At 41.1% G+C, this 21,157-nt stretch overlaps 1 protein-coding gene across 1 annotated transcript; it reads left to right on the top strand.

Moving 5' to 3' along the window:
- The first annotated feature begins 2,034 nt into the window (after positions 1-2,034).
- Positions 2,035-20,899, top strand: NAA30 (N-alpha-acetyltransferase 30, NatC catalytic subunit). Its single transcript, XM_084287099.1, has 5 exons — positions 2,035-2,056; positions 2,346-3,284; positions 10,584-10,707; positions 12,796-12,851; positions 20,185-20,899. The coding sequence occupies exons 2-5, from the start codon at positions 2,349-2,351 to the stop codon at positions 20,320-20,322; spliced, it is 1,254 nt and encodes a 417-aa protein (XP_084143225.1). The 5' UTR covers positions 2,035-2,056; positions 2,346-2,348; the 3' UTR covers positions 20,323-20,899.
- The last annotated feature ends 258 nt before the right edge of the window (positions 20,900-21,157 follow it).

The raw sequence follows: 21,157 nt of genomic DNA, 5'->3' as shown, positions 1-21,157 counted from the left end.
GCAGTGAGAGAAGTCTATGGAATAAAATACACTTGAAGGTATTTTTAAAAATAAATGTCACCTGGTTAGAAAGACCATTTTAAAAGAAGTTATCATAATACATACGAGAAAAAAAGACAAATAGAAGGCCAAGTAGGCACTCAGACCAAGAACATATCAGCAGTGGCCATACGACACCTTTTACCTAACTTCAGATAGTGATAGCAGGGGTATCTGAGATGAACCAGTTATGCTGAGATCCTTTTATTTAATGGGATGATGACACCTCCAAAGCACAACTCACTTAGCCTGCTTTAGAAATCGACTTTAGGATGACCCAAATCCCACCACAGGAGTGCCTCTTCCTCTCTGTTGGCAATAAGGGAAATCAAAGGCACTAGCTCAGAGGAGTCTGCCCTATCCATGCCTATCTTTGGTCATATCCTAGCTGTGGGCAAAGAACTGTTAATATCAACAGAAAATGGGTAACTTTCCAAGTCTGGAGGTGGTTCAAGAGGTAATGGAAGTGGAACAAAGGATGTTACCAGCAGGTTAGAGCACAAACAAGAGGCTTTTTTCCACAATACCTGCAGATAACACGGTATGTATCCATGATAACAATTAGATTAGATCCTCTTCACCCTATCTGACAACTTCTTCAGGTGCTGGATCATCTTCCTAACATGAACACCATCACAGCATGTAGCTCTGATGCTTTCAATCACACTGCTCTAACATGGCAAATGAGGACTGAATTTAGGCCACTACTACACTGACATTTGTTTGCTCTTTTTGTTTGAACTACTGGAGGACAGTGAACTTAGCTGCACTGCTGGTGTGCCAGAGCAGTTCAGAGCAGGTCCACAAAGACACTTTGGTGCCTGAAAACATACACACACAAAAAAATCATTAGACCCTTAAATAAAATTGTGTACATGAACACCTTTCTGAAGCAGATAGAAAGGTCTAAAATCTGGTAGGCAAAGCAACTGCAGAACACATAAAGCAACCTGAACAGAGATAATATGCATCAGGAGTCTCAGAAAAGAAGAAATAAATCTAAAAGGATACAGAGACCAATTTCATTCTCAAAATCTAAGTGTTTCCATCATTAATTACTTTGGATAAAAGCTTTATAATTCTCACTTTCAGTCAGATATTTTTTTTTCCTGGTTTACTTCAGAACTGAGCAATTCATAAACAGAAGCCTGAAACTCCTCAGCCTATTTTCTTCCTCATTAAAGAGCTCTGTTAGGACATGTACAGAAATTGCTGGATTTTCCTTGTAAGTCCAGACCTGTCACTTCCTTGAAGAATAACTGTAGCAAAGGAAAACGTGCAAGTCTTACAACAGCCCTGCAAAGCTTCCTCATGAAAAAAGGGCGAATTGTCTGTGTTTTGAGGGGCTATGGGTGTGTTTTAATAGAAAACTTCCCATTTAAAGGACTTGTCTGTTGCTGTGAGATCTGGCAGTGTGTTCTTAAAATGTGGATTATGTAATGGAAAAGAGTAATAGAGAAATGGGATCACTTGAGATTGTTATCTGTAGGTTCATGCCCAGTGCTCCCTACCAATAAGTACACAGAGCCGGAATTCATACAATGGTCTTTTATTATTTTTTTAACTTTAACAAGGTTTTCTTTTTCTTTTCTTTTTTTTTTTTTCTTTCTCTTTTTTCTTTTCCCAGTTTAGGACTACAAGATTACTTCTGTCATCTTTCCAGTTTCCACTGTTACCAGCTGAACAACTTCCTTGCAGTCCCAAGGCCTGCCTTTGCCTGCCCTGGCTGAGAAATGACACCCCTCATGCTGCCTTTGAAAGGCAGAGCAGCACCTCCTGCGCTCTGATCTACACAAAAATCACCCAAACACCCGAAATCTCCCTCCAGGCCCAGGCCCGCGGCCCTAACCCCGTTGCTAGGGCTGGCCCGCCCCGCCGTCGCTAGGCCGCGCCGTCAAGGGAGGAAGTGTCGCAAAGGCTGACAGGAAACTCGGCCGCGGGTTACGGCAGCGGCGGCCGCGCTTGGCGGCCGCTGGATGAGCGGCGAGTGGGAGCCGCGGCGCTGAGGGGAGCGGCGGTGAGCGGCGGCGGGCGGGGGGGGCCTCGGAGGCCGCCCCGGGGCCCTTAAGGGACCGGGGAAGGGCCCCGGAGGAGGCAGGGGGGTGTGGGGTAACGGGAAAAGGCGGCGGCGGGGCGGTGAGGCGGGGCCCGGGCACCGGCTGTGCCTTTGTTCGCGCCCCCCCCCCCTCCTCCCCCCTTCACCTCACCTCCCCCCCCCACGCCTCAGGCCCGTGAGGCCGCCGCCTGTCGCCCCGTGTCGCCTGACGCCCTCCTCCCCGCGGGGTTTGTGTCGGTCTCTCCCGTAGGATATGGCCGAGGTACCGCCGGGGCCTAGCAGCGTCCTCTCCCCGCAGGGGGACACGCTCTCCCCCTTCCCCGGAGGAGGAGGAGGAGGGGGGGCTGCTTCCTCCTCCTCCTCCTCCTCTTCTTCTTCCACCTCCGCCGCTGCCGCCGCCTCCGCCTGCGCCGGGGCCCAGGACGAGGAGGCCGAAGAGGAGGAGGAAGAGGAGGGACCCGCGGGCGGACGGGAGCAGCAGCGAGGAGGAGGAGGAGGAGGCAGCAGCGACGGCGGCAAGGGGGGGCCGCAGCAGCACCGCCTCCACCACCACCACCACCACCCCCCGCACCACAACCACCAGCTCAACGGCCTCATCAGCCCCGAGCTGCGGCACCTGCGGGCCTCCCTCAAGAGCAAGATCCTCGGCTCGGAGGCAGGGGCAGCCCCCGAGGGGCAGGAGAACAAGCGAGCCAGCAAAACAATGGGCTCCGGACAGCAGCAGCAGGCATCGCCTCCGGCCACAGCACCGTGCTCGTCCCCCCTTAGCAACCACCTCCCTCCCCAGGGAAGGACTGCACCCTCTCCTCCTCCTTCTCCCCCAGCAGCAGCACCAGGGGACAGGAGCCAGCCTGCTGCCACAACTCCGACTGCTGCTAAGACTGCAGCCCGCAACGGACTGGCAGGAGGGACTGGCTTGGAGGAGGAAGAGCAGGAGGAGGGGGATGAAGGAGGGGAGGAGGAGGAGTCCCTGCTGCTACTCTCTAGGTCCTTAGCAGCAGCCTGCAGTTTGAAAGGCTCGGGAACGGACTCTCAGCCCGAGGAGGACCTAACGATACGATACGTCCGATACGAGTCAGAGCTGCAGATGCCCGATATCATGAGACTGATCACCAAAGATCTGTCTGAACCCTACTCCATTTACACGTATAGGTATTTTATCCACAACTGGCCGCAGCTTTGCTTTTTGGTAAGTGCTGGGGAGGGAGGGCAGGAATTGGGAGTGGTTTGGGACAGGGGTGGGGAGAGGATTAAAGGGCTGACATTTGTGGGAATGCTCCTGCTATTCTTTTTAGGGCTGAGGGGAAAAACCAAGCTCTTTTGGAAGTATCTATCCCTGCTGAACCCTTCTTCTCACCTATGCCTGTATAAGTAAAGCGTATGTCTAAAAGTCCTGTAGTCATTAAGACACGTTTTAAGTGGTGGGGAAAGGCTTTGAACACAGGGCTAGGATCCAGGAATTCAAGGCTTCTAATCTTGGTTTTGACATTGACTTTTGTGACCTTTGGTAGCTCATTTTATCATTCTGTCTCAGTTCCTAGGTTCCTATTTAAAAAAGAAAGTACTTAGTCCACGAGTGTCTTATGAGTGCTTCGTAGTTCTTGCACAATGGCTTTAAAACTGCCCTCAGCATGACTGGCATATAAACGTTGACATGTGGGGAGACGCTGCTAGAGGTTTTGTAGACTTTTTGATCTATTTGCTTATTTTAAAAAGATCAAGTACTACTGTACTGCTCCTTGCAAGTGTGATAGTGTGTGCAGAAATTCGGATTTTACTTAGGTTGTCTTGCTGTACTAACAACACATTTATCCCTCCTACTGCACAACCAAAGAGATTGCTTTACTTGTTTCCTAGTCTTTCTAAACGTTTAGAGCACTTCTTATGACTAAACAACAGCCAGACAGTTTTAGAACCCGAGTCTCGGTAGGGAAGCATGCTTTCAGCGCAGTAATTCCTGCACAGGTATATGAAAGTGAGCTTAAATTGGCCTGGGGGGTATTTGTGCACAGTGGGAGCTTAGCTGGGTTTGATTTCCTCATAGGAAAATTTGTCTGTAGAACAGAACATTTGTGGGAGTGTATGGCACTTCCTTGCTAAGGTAAACGATGAATTCTTCTCCCTTGATCTTTTAATCAGGGTTGGACACCTCTCTGGAAGGGATGGCTTAGCCAGAGCCGAGGCGCCCTTCAATTCAGACTTTCTCTGTAAAATTTTAATAGGATATGAGTACAGGAGGTGAAGCTAATGGAATCCATCTGGCCTTAAACTTCCTGAATGTTCTTGTTTTAGGGTCCGGTGTAATTTATAGCGGGATTTATATGATTTATGGGAGGGTTTTCAGAAATGTGCCTCTTGCAGACCTGAAGAGGGAATACAGTAGGATTATAGGAAGTTGAGCAAAGCATTCCCATCTGGAACAAAATAAAAATATGAAAATATTTGAAATCAGTCTTCAACCCAAAGTCATGTTTGCTATTACACGGTGAGTTAAAAGGATGCTGATCACTGCAAAACTGTAATTTTTCAGGCACTGAGCGTACACCTAGCTGTGCGTGACTGATTTGCCTCGCACTGAAAAGAAATGCTTGTGAGCTCCAAGTGTCTGTACTTTCAGCATCAAGTGTATCGTCGGTGATGCCAAGGCAGTGTTGGATACTATTAGCTCACCGTGCATCTGTTCAGACTTTAGGTCTTTGTTTTTTGTCAGGGAGTAATTTGAGAATTTTGTTAGGGAAAGAGCAGTGGCAAATTAGCTTGACAGAGCACTAAACCTGATTATTTCTAATATTTATTTCTAACAAATGCATTCAGAGAACAAGGTTTCACTCAAGGAAAATAAAACATCCTAAGCTTATTTTTTAGGGCCAGCTTCTTTTAGTAGTCTTGAAGAATCAACAAAACTTTATTTGAACTCCAATTCTATTCAGATTTGCCACTTTTATGAAGGGTGGAACAGTGTGAAGCACGTAAAACAGTAGAGAAGAATATGTGGCTGCAAATGTCTGCAGCTCTTAGCAAATTGTTTTACATACATAATAATCTGAAGCTCTTCCAGGATCTTGAGTCAATTTCAATGGGTTTTTGTGAGTGATTTTAGTGTTTTTAAGGCTTGTTTTTTAGCGGTTGTCTTGAAGACTTTTTCTGTTCTATAAAATTAAATTTGTTCCTGCAGTTAATGGATTCCTGAACTACTTCTATCTAATAACTCTTTAAAATATTTATCTTCAGCTGGAACTGCATATTCCAATTAGCTAGAACAGTGTCAGGATGGTGAGCAGAAGCACAGTGCCTGATCCCGCAGAATCATTTGTCTTTAATGCCTTAAGGCCTCACAGCCTTCTGGCTCCAGGTTTGTCTTGGGGACAGGGGTTAGACTGTAATTTGTTCATATTGGAGAAAAATAGCTGCAGGGTGTCTGTCAGTTCAGTTACTGAATTTCACCACCACCACTTTTTAAAAGGGTGATGAGGGGAAAAGACTAACTCCATTTAAATTTGAAGACAGGATGCCTATTTTCCTGAAGGGATCAGCAATTGTCTGGCGCTGATGTATTTAATGAGCAACCTTAAATGTTATAATGCTGCTATCAAGCATCTGGGATACCTGACAGCAAAGTTTTCCAGGGGCATTATGAACATTGTCGCTGTGGTGATGATCTCGTGGGTTTGAAGCTTGCTGAGTTTCGGCTTCGTCTTCCCAAGCTGGGCTGTCACTACCAGCTAGCGCCGATCCAAGGCTGCTGCTGCTCCTTTCTCTTCAGCTACCTCTGCCCTGCCTGTGAATTTATCTGCTTTGGGAAGCTAAGCTAGCCCTCACCCCCAGCCATACGTGTGTGTGTGTGTGCTTGCGTGTTGTGTCTTAGGGTCAGGTTTCTGTTGGTTTAGGTCTCCAAATATATTCATGACACGGGATGACACGAGCACTGGTGTTGGCACAAGGAAAGAGGTGAGAATGCACAGCTGGAGGGAAGGCATGGGACCAATCCTAACTAGTCACTGGAGTGGTTTTGCTTTGTCAAACCACTTCCGAACTATACACTGAAAAACAAGTTCACGCTCCACTTTAAAAGGAACTGGAGATAGTAAGAATAGTCTTCAAAACCCATTCATTTTAACGTCAAATGAGTCTGTGCAAGCATCTCCTGACTTTTGAGTTAGAAAGTTGGAAATACTTGATAAATAGCTCAGGTATGGCTGCATTATCTGACCGAGCTGTAGCAAGGCAACAACCTTCTCCTCCCCCAGCTGCAGCTGTCTGCTGAAGCTTGGATTTCTCCTGTCTCCCGAAGAGCAGGTTGGCAGCACGTGCTAGGTGTGGGGGCCCTGGAAATACTTAGGGTTTATCTATTCCCAGGAATTCTGTCAGCCCAATTTCTCTTCAATTGACCAATGATAATCATTTCCCCATCAAAGGTGGGAGAGGACAGGGGTATTCACGTCAAGTGCCTTTAAGCATTGCTAGAGCTTTGTTCCTGCATTGGTTGTAAGTGCATTTTTGAACTTGTAGCTCCATTTTGAAGTGGTTTTGCAGATCCTGGTCCTAGCAGTGTGAAAGTTCTAAAACTCCTTCCATTTAAAGCTGGTAAATTGGCTATTGCAGAAAATTGTTTTCAAAATACTGCAGCGTGGGAGAGGTGAGCTTGGGAAACCTTGCCCTGTTCCAAAGTTTGGATAAGACAGGACGTAATAAAAGCAGGGTTCTGAGTGTTGTAACCTCTCCTGTAATTCACCGCTGCAGACTCGCTGCACTGCTCAGCTGCCTTTTAAGAAAAATCTGGAAAATGCATGCTTTTATTGGGTTCTTAACTTTGCCAGTAGCTATAGCAGCAATTATAATTTAAACTTCCACAATTTTAGAAATAACTGATTAATTCCATGTATGTGGTTTTAGATGTGCTATAAATCCTAAATGGCTGCAGTTAAGATCCTGTTTTCTAATAATACTTTGCCTTTTTTTTTTTTAGTTGGATTTTATTTAAGAGGCTCCGTGCTTCACGTTGAAACTAATGACTTGTGAGACATCATCGCTGTTTTTCTGTTGCAGAGAGCTTGGGGGATAAAGGAAGAACCAGGAAAGTTAGGAAACAGCGTGGGAAGTCTTACCGGCCTCATGGCAGACCTGGGAAGACATCCTGTAATATTCATTCCCAATTTGCAAGCTGCAAACTCCGCTGTATGCCAGTTTCCTCTTAAGAATCGTGGTTTGAGACATGGCTGGCTGTGCTTCTTGGTCTCACAGGCTTTGTGAAAACCTCAGTCCTTGTAGCATATGGGTATTTAACGACAGCCAGTGAGTGCAGTTATTCTGGCAGCGGCCCTGCACAGGAAGGAATTGCTCGGGTCCAGTTTCATAGAGTGGAAGCAGGGAGAGTGACTTAGTGATTTGCCCGGTGTTGTAAAGAGCTCTGACCGAACTGGCGGACTTTAGGTTAAAACCATTAGGCTAAATGCATCCCTTAATGGCATTCGGTAACACGATCGCTAGATGTAAGCCAAAGGATTCGTGCAGAGCTGTGGCTGTGATCCTCTGAGGTGGATTTGGGTGCGTGTGTGAAAGGAACCTGCAGTCGTGCAGGTTCTGCTGCATTTGAATCGCAAAGTGTTTTCTCTTTTAGGGGCTAGCTGGTTGGTTTAATCTTTAAATGGGAACAAATATCGCGGGCTCTGGGTGTGAAAGGCATGCTCAGGCTGTGCCTGACAGAGCTAATGCCACCTTTGCCAAGGAATTAATGGCAATTGTTTAATTTTCAGAGAGGTAATGTTCTTGCTGTTTTATAGACACTTCTGTGCTAGCTCTAGCAATAAAGGGTTGCAATACAAAGATATTAACATCTAGTTTGTTTTAAACATTCAGTCTTACAAGAACAAAGCTGATGCAAATATGGGATTTGAATGCATGGATGTTAATCTTCCTAAGAATTTAGGATTGAAGTAAATCCTATAGTACTCCGTGGGGCTTATACTATAGTAACTTGGGCTGAATTCTGTTTGTAGAAACCTGTGTGCTTCGAATTACTCTCATTTGGCCCATGATTATTTCCTTATAAAGGATGTTGTATGGGAACTAGTTTTCTTCTTGCCCCCCTCCCTATTTCAATCTTTTTTTTTTTTTTTTCATTTACACAGTTTTAACCTTCCCCAGGAAGTTAAATTGCAGTTTTACATCACGTTTTAGGTTCGTTTCCAGCTTTAGATAAGGTTGAAAAGAAGGAGAAAGGAGAGGAAAGGCAACGAGAACTCCATTTGAGGTAGAAATGCAGCACTCACCCCAGTCATAGCTTAACTGGCAGATTTATCTGCTTAAAGACAAGAGAAGGAGATTTAAGTGTTCTGGGAACTGGCAACACCGTGATAGTTCATGCAACTTTGTGGCAACGGTGGTGAAATCAGTGGGTATTTCCTTCTTTGATCACTGAAAATGATTTTAAAATGCATGTTACTGAACATAGCTCTTAAGAAAAGTGCCCCTAACAAGAAAGAAGACAAGGCTGCAATGTGTCACTACCCTTGAAGTGCAGGGGGGGGAAAAAAATCTAAAAATTCTCCGTAGGGCTGTTACGATCAACACTTTGCACGTGTTCGCTTCAGGGCAAAGCATAACTATAACATGCTAGTTTGTGGTGTCTTTTTTTTAGCTAGGTATAAGATTACATCTAGGTACTCTGCATAATTATAGCAATGTTATGAACAGGCTGTCTGATGATACTCTTTATTTAACTCCCTGGTTTTCTCAGGTCTGAGCCGAGATACAAAACTTGCCTTGAGCTGACACTTTGCATACACAGTTTTAGTATAAGTACAGCTTTTCTTTTCTATGAAATAAACTTGTGTTTTAGAACAAACAAAAGACTGCTTAGAGGCTGTGTATTTCAGTCCACTTAGCTCATGTTTCGGTTTTTGTTTGTTGTTTTAAAAACCACTTGTTTAGATTGTTCAGGGTTGTTCTTGGATACTGTTAGAAAAATGTATTTTCCTGCCAAATAAAAACTTAGAAATAATTACGTTTGCGTGACAAGCTGAAACTATATTAGAAATGGTGTTAGGCTCGTGCTGCATCACAGTGCTTCGGAACTGCAGCCCGGTCGTTTGGGGCTGCTTCATTTTACCTTTGGTAGGGGCTTGTGGCTGGCAGCTGGCTTGGTTAGTAACCCACCGCTCAAATGGAGATGCAAGAAGACTTTGGGCACAAACTCCCTGTGGATTGGTGCCTGCAGTATGATCTCTGTAAGAATTTTCTCCCTGTAGATCCTTGTCCTACAAGCTGCAGAAATGCTCAGGCTATGCAGTCCGTACCATGGCCTTCAGAGGAGCTGGGTTCACAGGAGGTCTGGTAATACTGGCTCGGGCAGGTCCTTTTTGTTTGACTTAGTGGAGTGTTGTGAATTTGGATTATCCAGGGGCTCTTGTGCCAGCACATGCTTGTGCCAATCACGTGCTGTAGTCCTGGTTTGGGAGCTGGAGCTGAAGGCTGCTTCCCCCTGCAGATACAGGTCTCAAACTTCTGTGGCTCAGTTTATACACCCATGCACACAGTTCTGAGCTGCTTTTTTTCTCTCTGTCAATCTTTCCCTGAATATATAGTAACTCATACTCCCTTTGGATGCTACCCTACTCTGCAGCATTATTCACTTTACTGCTGCAGGTTATAATGTCATTAATATCTAATGCTGCCTAATCCTTCGGTTAACATATGACTTAGTTATTCTTTTTCTCTTTCTCAATGTATTTCATGGTAAATTTCTTTGTGAACACAGTGGCTGTGCAAGTGGCTTGATAAGTGTTTGGGGAGGGGTTAGGTATTTTTTTTTCTTTTCTTGATATTTCAGGATAATTGTGTCTCCTTGACCACATTTTTTGTCACAATACCATTGGGATTAACTGTCAGCTCTTAATGAATGAAACCTCTGAACGGTTAAAATGTGTGAAATTAACTGTATGCTTTTTGGTTTGTTTGTTCCTTGGATGCCATATGACTGAAATTGATGGTTTCTAAAGATCAAATGCGAAAACATTTTTTCTCTGATGCATTATGGCCTTGACATCAACACCAGATAAAAATTAAGCACGTTATCTGCCCAGCTCTTGCACATGAAAATTTGGATCGCTGTAAAACAGGAAAGGACTTCTTTTCCCTCTGTGGCAACCCACGTTAAAGGATGATTTATGCTTCAACCTGGTCTTTTTCTTTTTTTTTTCTACCCTTTTCTATCACATACGATCTTGCTGGTAGAATTGATGGAATAATATTATGATTCTTTCCCAGACAATTCATTGGCTGTTACTAGACTGTGACTTTATCTGAGTGTAATATAGAAATAAGAGACTTTTAATCTTATTTGTACTTCTGGAGATGGTGTTTATTTTCTTTATACCTTTGTACAAGCAAATTTAGTGTGGCTGTCTCATTTTAAATGCACTGGTTTACTTTTTCTGGGAGCACTGCAGATCACAAACTGAGAATGCATACCTATATGTTTGTCTTTAAGGCCATGGTAGGGGAAGAGTGTGTAGGTGCCATCGTCTGCAAGCTGGATATGCACAAAAAGATGTTCCGCAGAGGTTATATAGCCATGTTAGCAGTGGATTCCAAATACAGAAGAAAAGGAATTGGTAAGAATAGCCTTTTTTGTTGTTTTCTACTTAAATCCTATAGTTTGTTGGGGTAAACGTAGGCGCTGTAAAGATTTAAGCAGAACTGAGCCTCTAGATGTGGTGGTTTGTTGTCATCCCTGCTTTACTCATCCACACAAGCTCCCTGCTCTCTTTTTTCATTCTGCTGAAGTAACCTGAAATGCCCGTGCCCTGTGAGATTAGCATCTGGGACTTGAAGCTAAAAAAGAAACTCAGTCAGCAACCCCTTACCTCTGCAAATTACCATTATCAAATAACAACCGCAGAAATTGCTTTGCGTTTTTATGTGCTCTCATCATTGTATGTCTTTATTGTGTTCAGGTGTGGGGTGTTTTTTTCAGTGAATTTATCCCCTGGCTTTCCCATATCTATTACATATATATTTGCCCACTGGGGATAATGTACATAGCTAATGCTTGAAATATGTGCTAATACTCGAAAAAAAATAGTTATGCATTACTACCTGCGTGACCAAAATGAAGATCTGTTTTGTTGGCAATTGCATGATGAAAGAAAGCTCTCTTGGCAGGGAGCTTGCCCTCCCCCGTGGGTCAGTTTTGCCCTAATGGAAGGGACTTTCCTTCAAACACTAGTTATCCTAGCTTGGTTGATTAAAGAACTGTTCTTATGGAACTCCATTCTTTTTAGTTTGGTATTGTGAAATTACACCTTGTAACAGATTTCTAATTTAAAATGTAGATGTCAGCTTTAAAGGCCAGAAATGTGCTTTACCACCCATTCTCACTAACAGCTTATACTCTGATTAAAGACAGAAAATTACTTGCTATGGAGAAATATGGGAACAAGTTACAGATTAATACCATTGTGTTTGTTCTCCTCTTTAAAAAACAAACAAACAAAACAAAAACAACAACAAAAAAAAACATTTAAAAACCTTGAAACGTTAAGTATTATCATGACTGTTTTAGCATATGTGATTTCTTTGTTATTTCAGTGCAGTTCAGAAGCTGTTGGTGGTTTCTTTAGTGGAGCAGAGGGAAGAGGATACAGAGAAATCATTCTCTCCTTTCTTTTTAGCTGAGTCATGAAGGAGCCTGCCATAATTTCATTGCAGGTGCTAGGATTCATAAGTAAATAAGAACTAATGCTGTTCTTAGGAAGATCTCTGCAAGATTTTTCCCCTGCTTTAGTCAGATCATTACTTTACAGTTACATAAATAGAATTTGTATTTAACGTTTTGCTTACTTTAGCATTATATAAATGTTAACTTTTTCCCTACATTTGTCATGTTGCTGTTTCTCATAAATTATGCTGTTAAACTGAAGATGTTTTATATGCAGTAAAGTTTTGTCGTATGTTCAGTGAAAATCTTAATTGATTAAAGCTTTGAGAAAACTTTAAAGCAATCTCTAGATTCCTTGGGTTTTTGTTTTTCCTTTTCCTTAGCTTTCTTATGGAAGTGAGATTTATACAATTTCATTGAACAGCAGTTTTTTCCACTAATAACTTTGAAATCAACTTTCAATTTCACCCCAATTCTACAGACAGGTAGGGATATTACAGTTGTAGAACTGTTGTGAAATAGATGAAAAATAATGATACAGAATTAAATTAATGCTTGACTGAAGGGAAGGGATGGGCTTCAACCATATTATTAGATACTAGCAAATCCAAATGGGAGTGAGCCACAAAAAAAGTGGTTTCATAAGTTCTGTTGCTAATAGAAGTATTTGTTTTAGTAAGAGGAAATTCCCTTGGAAGATGAATGTCCTTCAAGTACGTGCCAGAAGATTTTGACTTTAAATGCAGCAAAAGGGAATGAATCACATCTTGGAAGGCTATATATAACACTACGTTAAACATTGAAGCCTGTTTCTAATATCCTTGTGCTAAAAGACTTTTGCACTCAAGCTGGGTCTCTGGTTAACTTTAGGGATAATTTTAATGTTAGAACTTGAGACTGCAACTTGACTGCAACTTTTTGTTGCATTCTTTCCTCCCTGATTTCCCCAGGTGTCATGCCATGTAGGTAGCACACAGTAGTTGTATATAAGCTGGCATCTTTTGCATTGCAACTCTGACACTTATTGAAATCTGTATTTCAGGTACAAACTTGGTTAAGAAAGCTATTTATGCTATGGTTGAAGGAGATTGTGATGAGGTAAGACTTTATAATCAAAAACTTTCATAATGTAAACGGCTTGTATTCTCCCATATGTGGATTCATTTCTTTTTTTTTGTTTTGTTTGAGTTTTGTTTTTAGGTGGGAGGTGGGTTAGCAAGAAGCTCTTTCATAATAGAAGGAAAAACAACCTCCAAAAACATATGGCACAAATAGAAGGGCTTTCTAAATTTGTCGTAAGTTCTCAAATACAGAGTTTTGGGTTCTGTTTTACTCAGCCTTTAGTTGCAGGCACGTTTTCCTCTAAAGATTCTAGTTCAAGGTGCTGTTGACCAGTGTAACTTGTATGTTGTCGTAACACTTCCAAGCTTTCAGAATATACAAAGATACTGGAACAGTACGTGCTGTGATATTGCAGAATGCAGTTTTATCCCAGCAAGTCATTGTTATCCTGACAATGCTTAAACCATATAACAAAGCACTAACAGCTCGAGTGATTCAGCACGTCGGTGAACGCTTCAAGGAAAGTGACTGAATCACTGTCAAACTTTCTCTGGCCTATGTACTACTAGGCTTTCCTTTTACCAGATTACAATCCCTCTGTCCCTCTCTGTCTCTCTCTTTTGCATAAATGAAGCAGCTATCTTTATGTGCCCTGTTTAATTTGTGAGGAACTCTCCCTGCATCCATTCTCCTTAATCCAGTTATCTGTCCCTTTAACTTTCATCTGCTTGCTACAATGCAATTGTTAGCTTGTTCCTGATACCTGAACACCGTGTCATTTCAGCGTCTCACAGTTAATGATCCTTTGATCTCTCTGTTATCTCCTTTCAACTGCTCCCCTGATTTTCCTGATGAAGTTTTTTATGCAAAATTACAGTTTTTCTTACAAGACTTCTGGCACGTACTCTGTTAACTTTTCCACATGTTGTGTTATGCCTTTTGTGGTACCCTTTTATGTGTTCTGCTTTCATTCAACAACTTGTTTGAGCTATTTATTCCTCCCTTCAGATCCTTCTATACCTCTGTTTTCTGGTGTCATTTTTCTACAATTCCTGTTGTATACAAGCATTGTAGTGCAGTTTGATAGTTCTGCAGTAGTTTAAGTTCTTTTTGTCTTGATGCTTGTATCATATGTAATATGCTTTGGTCTAATCTGTTCTGCTGTTTGCGACCTTGAACTATTCAAGGAAAGTTTTTTGTTTGTGTCTTCTTTTCCATCGCTTTCCCCGGTGGTCATCTGTTCATTTGCCATTGTGAAGTACCCAAGATTTAAAAAATAAAGAAGTACAATATCAGTGTTTTCACATCACATTGGGAGAATTGAGAGGCAGAGACATGAAGTGAATTGCCTACTGCTGTTAGAGTCATTAACAGAGCTGTGTATTTCTACTCAGGCCACCAGAGCTTCAATACTCCCCATATTATTTAGGAGTTTGTGTACTACTTCTCCTGTAACTTCATTTCTAACTTGGGCTATGTTACACGTATACATTCAGTGATCTCTCCCGTGTCTTTTGTCCTCCCATGCTCTAATATTAATCCCAGAGCCCTTCTTACTGCTTTTTGTCATTGTAAAAATGAAATAAATGTGATAGGGATTGCAGGCTGCTCTGCAGTAAGACCTCATTAAGTCTTAGTCACAGATTTTCATCTATGGTGCTGCATAAATGCTTTGTACTAAATTTGTAGGTCATTTTTCAGAGGCCAGTGCTGTCCCTCTTTAATCGAATGCACAGTTCCAGCTCCTTGAAGTGTGTGCTGGACGGGTGCAGGCAAGTTTCAGTTCCAGTTTGGAAACTGCGTGACAGTGTTTGGGGGGGTGATGGTTCAGAACCAATTATGCCCTGCTTCTTGGGGGCTTTTGTGTCAGCTTACTTTTAAGCTGGCACAAAACTTTGAAACGGGAACTCATGTCCAGGCAGCAGGGAGCACAAGCAGAGTGTATTTCTGACTTCCTACTACACCAGTCTGCAGAGGCGTGCCCGAAGTAATACGAGATGTTTATGCTGTTCTTTTTCATGTATAGGTTATCTACAGCCAGAGAGCAAATGTCTTCATGGTCTCTTCTTTTCTTTGGCAGCAAGTGTAGGTTTCTTCCAGGTACATGTGGTACACCAATAACGATGTTTACTTCTCCTATGTGGTGGATTGCTGAGAAATTTTCAGTCTTGACCAAGGTTTGAAAGACCTAATTAGCCACCTGTTATTTAAAGCTCTCTGACAGAGCTGAGAAACTTCCCTCGCCGCTTTCTGCAGCAGTTGCTGTGGAGAGCAGTTTCTGGCCATCCGATTGATGCCTGGCTGATCAAACCTGAAGCATCGCAGTGGCTTGTCTTTGTGAAGTGTGTAAATAGTTTAATTATCTCTGCTGCTCTTAGGATATTTTTCTACATCCCTTAGTAAAATCAGAAGCATGATGAAAATCCAAAGATTCTGCTACTTGATGTAAGATGCAATTCAAAAAGACTCTTTTCTGAAACTTGCTTGGAAAACAATTAAAAACAGGAGCATGCACCCATGGATGTCATTGAAAAATTCCAAATTATGTTGTATAATATGATGATAATATGTGGCATGTAATTTGATAAATTTTTAGTTCAAATATAATACTTTTCAAAGTACCACAATTTGATACCCCAACAGCCTGTAATGCTGAATCTTGAAAAGTAAAGGATTTTTACAACACCAGAGATGAAAATCTTAAAAAATCACTAGCGCTCTCCTGGCATTTCAAAGTTTGTCACAATATTGTAGTGATTAAGGACTTCTTTTTTTTATTTTTATTTTTTCCCCTTGTAAGCTAATTCAGTGGGAATAAAACTAAGGCAGGCCTATGGAGCAAGTGATTCACAGTGCCAGCAGGTAGTTGGTGCTATGTTGCATGCTTCAAAGTTGAGAGGCAATATCCTTCCAGCCAGTGGCTGTTTCCTGGCTTGAGGAGGTTGTAGGGTAAGTGAAGAGGTGAATTGGCTGGGATGGAATCTGTGTGGAGAGGCGGAGGTGGTTATGGCCTAATGCAACAGAAAAAGAGGGAAGTGGTCTGATGTTGGGGTGGGTGGTTCCACCAGAAATGGCCTTCAAGCCTGAAGAGAGTACTGAACAGCATGCTTTGGGCTGGGGTGTCTGGATATAATATTACAATACTTAGGGATCTTTTGTTGTTTGTTTGTTTGGGTTTGGTTCTGTTTGTTGTAGTGTTGGTTGATTTTTGGGTTTTCTTCTCTCCTTTTGGTGGTGGTTGATTTTGGGGTTTTCTTTTCCCTTTATTTATTTATTTTACCTTGGTGACCTTCTCAAACATTTTCTGTTAAAGAATTCTAATATTCGGAGTAGTGAGCTAAAGATTTTCAGGTGTATAATGGGCTGAGTTTCCATTAAGTCACAATGATTTAGAATAATTTGATGGGCTCATTACATAGAAAATGGGAACTACTAATATAAATTGAGTGAAGGTGAATAGTTTTCTCCCACCTCAGGTCTTTTGAAGAGATTTTTCTTCTAGTGTAAAAGGGAAAGTGCGTGCAAACTCCAGCAAGCTGAGCATCTGGCTGCCTTTTGTACATTTGCTTGGCCTTTACTGACAGGCAACTTTCAAAAGTTGTGCTACTTAAGACTGTTGCATGGAACTGCTGCATCCCCTAATCAAAATTAGGAAAGGGAGAGTTGTATGCAGATTTTCCATCTGTAACAAATGACTAAGTAATCTGCAGATGATTCATTCACCTCATATTGCATTATTTCAGCACCACGTAACTGCTAAATAATCAAAGTAAGACTCTGGTAAGTGGAACTCTCAAGAACTTTTTCAGCAAGATGTGGAATTTAAAAAGGAATTGTGACTTATTTTGAGAATTTCCATGAAACTTTAAAGTGTTTTTAAGTGAGATTTTTCTGACTTCATCGCTAGGAGTGTCATTTTAATTCAGTACCATGCTTCTAAAATTAACAATGTATTTTTATATAACCCTATTTGAAATTATCAAACCATTGACAACTTAAATTTTTCTTCATCTACAGATCATTCAGCAAATTATAACACATTCTACAGTTATATTTTGGGTTCTACTTCTCTTTAAATGTTAAAACAGTTAAACTGATGAAGGGCACTGGACAAGCACCTATAGCTTGAATCTTAAAATATGCCAAACTTACTTGTAAGAATAGCAGCAGCTTCTCTGAGTGATGAAAGGATATTCATTTGTTTATTCGATTTGACTGTATTCCGAGTGCACGTGGTTTCTAAGCCAGTGCACTCAAAGTTTGACCTGAAAAAGCAAAAAAGCTCCTTTTTACTTCAGTTTAGAAATAACCTAGGTATGAGAACACAGTAACAAGAAACGCAGTATTCCACTCGCACTACATTAAAAGATTCCTTGCTTCTAAAATGAGTTGAAAGTAAAGAGAGTTGAGATAAAATTGTAGGTTTATGAAATTCTGGAAATAAGTGAAAGTAAGGGCAACTTGTGCAGAAGATCTTGTTAAACCCAATCAGATCTTTGCTGGTTGACAGGAGCAGATGATGATGTGTTATAAGGTTTAACAGACACATTTTTATGACAAAATAGACCAGAAATAAAGGTAATTACTGAAGATTTGGAGCTTGATTGAAAATCTCACATGGGAAGAAAAGGATCCTTCACAGAATCAAGCTAATGAAACCTGGATAAAATACAATCATGTTTCCTTATTAGATACAGGATCATGTCCATAGCCCTTTGTGAAATCAACACGATATGCTGAGGTCAGGGGATTATTTTTCATTGTGCTAAGTCTTTCTTAGAAATACCAGAACAAGTCTATTGCATTAGCTTGCAAGATGAGCATTCGCTCAAGTACTGGGATTCCAACAAACCTGAATTTCAACATTTAGCCACTCCCTTAAATTCAATGATCTGTGGTGGTGGAAATCATTTAGCATTGCAAGGTGTGCAAGCTTGCAGTTGAACACAGGCATGTTGTGTCACTCGGCCAGATTACTGAGCTTCTGTGCGAGTGAATGTCATTTGTAGTCAGAGTTCAAATAATGGTTTCCTGCACTGTGGATTTTAATGGGTCAGATTTCCTGTTGGCGTAATGCTTTAATTTGAAGGAAAAAATACTGCACTTTGATAATTGATTATAATTTGGAAGTTATCCTGTTTAATAAAGTTGCTAAGAGTAATTATCAAGTCACAAGATCTGACAGTACTGTTCCATCAGGTGCCAGCAAGAGAAATTTAATCCCTAATTCTTCCCATAAGACTTTAGAATTGAATTATCCTTAAGAGTGCAGGTACGACAGACTGTCCTGCTGTAACTCAAGAACTCTGGCTATTAATGTTAGACCGTGTCACTCTTCCTTTTAGAAAAAACAAACTTCTAAGTCTTATTTTTTCCAGGCATATTTTGTTCATTGGATTGTTAGCTCCAGCTTTACTATTCTTTCAACATTCATGTGTTGAGAAGCACAGAGGGAATTATCCACTGGGATGTGGTCAGAGCAGCTCGAAACTTAAGTAATGGCCAAATGTGTACGCTAAGTGGATTTTCAAACCTTACTGCAGGTGGCCAGTCTGACTGTGGTAGCCTCCCTCTCTTACATTGGCTTAGCCACTCCTCAGATTGCAGAAAGCAAACTTAGAGAGAGAAATGAATCGTTTTTCTACCAGGTCGCTTTATGAAGTAGATCAGCAAGAAACCTAGTGAGCTGGCAAAAGAGCTGAGGGAGAATGGAAATGCATGCCTGAAGGTGGGGGGGCAAGAATCTGTAAGGTAGACTGGCTTAAACTGATGTACAAGTACAGGCTTAAATATATAAATTTAATTTATTATATTTATTATATATGATATAATTTATTATACATAATTATTATATTTAATGTATATATATCCTGTTTTTTATTGGAAGAGAATGGAGGAGGTGGGGTAGTTGGGGTAGATTACTAATTTTTTGACTGTGAGATTTTTACATATGTAATTTTAACTACACAGAGCGGCAGATATTTGATGCTGGTTTGGATGTAGCTGTTAATGAGCTTACACCAACGCTGATTGCTGGCTTGCTGCATAAATTGCTTAGGCTGTAGTTTCATTACGTGGTCTTTCTACAGTATCCATCAGCCCTTGTTTAATATGTGAATGCACAGGGCCATGGGATTGCAGGTAGTCTTGTCAGCTTGTTGGTTCTTCGTGTGTTCTTGAGCAACCAGGATCCATCCTTACCAATAGAATCCTTAAATAGTTGAGTTGGACAACAGTAAAGAGGCAAGATATTTTTTTTTTTTTACTGTTTGGAATGGGTGCACAGCTTATCAGATACGTCAAAGGTCTGTTCACTGCATTTGGAGAAAAGAAAGAAAACCATTCAGAGGGACATACTTCAGCAGTTTAACTTCTTGTTAATGCTTTTGTAAGTTTTTGTTTGTTTGGTTGGTTGGTTGTTTTTTTTTTTTTTTTTTGCATGTACTTGAGGCTGCTGGGACAATTCTCAGTCTTTGCTTAACTTGGACTGCACTTGGGTTTGGTCTGAGCTATTGATGACAAGTCTTCCTGGAACTGGGGTGTTACCAACATAGAGGACAAAAAAAGAAAAAAGAAAAAAAAGGTGCTTTTTCTTCCTGCACTTTGCCAGGCTAGTTGAGAACAATAAAGGCCAAGACTTCTTAATCTTCTGAAACTGATGCAGTACTGGAAATGCAATTATATGTCCAATTATATGCCCTTTACTTGCTCACTAGAATTGATTACTTCCAGGGCAGGCCTATCTTGCACCACCTTTGCTGTCCATAACCTCTTGCATGCCCTTCAGCTGTGAGTTTTTGGTGTGAGGCACCCAAGAAGCCCTGAACAGAGCCTTGTGAGTCTGGGACCTCTGTGGTTTGTGCACTCTGGTTTGAGTCTGGGATTCTTGCGTTGAGCACAAATAGATGCTTCAAACGTCGGTGTGACAGCTTGTCACAGAAAGGAGGAGTTTGCATCTAGGTCTAAATCTCTGGAATTAGAGGTGGAAGATACTCAACAACAAAATAAAACCTAGTGTGTGCCAAGTTCAGTTGTTCATTCAATGCATGTTTTGGAGCCTTAGCTGTTCAGTAGTACTATTTTTTTTTTAACCATAGCTTTTAGGTTATGATTTGATACAGTATTTATAGCAAACAACTGCAATCTTGATATGAATGAAACTTGCTTACAACTGCTATTGTTGATTAACTGCTATTTTCTTTTAAATGTGAAGATTGAGGGGGGTTGCTTGTATAAAGACAAGAAAAAAATGATTTTGCGAATTGTGCTTAAGTGTACCTTTAAATAAAAGCTTTGAAATTTGTTCAGTAGCAACATACTGCGACTGCTTTCTAACATGATGTTTTTCTTTTTTTTTTTCTTCTTAAAGGTTGTATTGGAAACAGAAATCACAAATAAGTCTGCTTTGAAACTTTATGAAAACCTTGGTTTTGTGCGAGACAAGAGGCTGTTCAGATACTATTTAAATGGAGTTGATGCACTGCGTCTTAAACTATGGCTGCGTTAAAAGAAACCATCACATCAAGCAACTGACGTCCCAACAGCGCAGAGTTGTCCTTTGCATGCAATGCAATTTGTACAAAATTGCTTTGCAGGTGGACTTAGTAATTTCCATGCAGCTCTTATCTGTCAGTGTCTCATTTGAGTGTCGCACATATTTGTTGCACTTTGGCATGGCGCATTTGTTCAGAATTAAAGCCGATCGTTTCAAACTTCGAGTTCCTTTTGGTACCAGCAAGATGTGCCACTTGATAGCCAAGATATGTTCGTTCATTTGCAAGTCTACTGACTGTATTACATACACAGTGAACATTTTATCAAAGAACCTGTATGTGGAACACGACTTTTGGTTCCAGCAAAAAGCCAATGTAGATTGTAAAATTCTATAAGTATACTAACATTTCATACAAAAAATTGCCATAGTTTTCTGGAAAAAGGCTTCAATTTTAGGTTTTATTTTTCAATATTGAATTTTCCATTCTTAAATATTGGTACCTCAGTGATTAGTGAATGAAAAAATGTATTGTAGGGTGGGGTGTGTGTTACAATGAGTAACAGTAACAATTAAATTGCGTCTGCCAGTGCCTGTATAGATAAGTATATTTGTCTTCACCTCTAAGTTTGGAGTGCATGCTTTTATTCTTTTACTTTCTTCAATTGTCTTTGCAAGAAAAAAATCTGCTTTTATTTAAATTCTGGATTTGATAATAAATTATTTCAGATTTTTATAATTTGGATACTTCTCCCAAACGAGGGTTTGGAAGGCCCTTCTTTTCTTATAGCAAGAAGTGTAAGCTATTTTGAAAACCTTGAGTAGCTGCTAAAACAGAACCTGATGTTGC

The sequence above is a fragment of the Netta rufina genome, assembly GCF_964035555.1.
Source record: "Netta rufina genome assembly, chromosome: 5".
In the NCBI taxonomy this organism is placed as follows: Eukaryota; Metazoa; Chordata; class Aves; order Anseriformes; family Anatidae; genus Netta; species Netta rufina.
The sequence above is the reverse complement of the archived record's forward strand: the minus strand, read 5'-3'. Positions and strand labels throughout refer to the sequence as shown.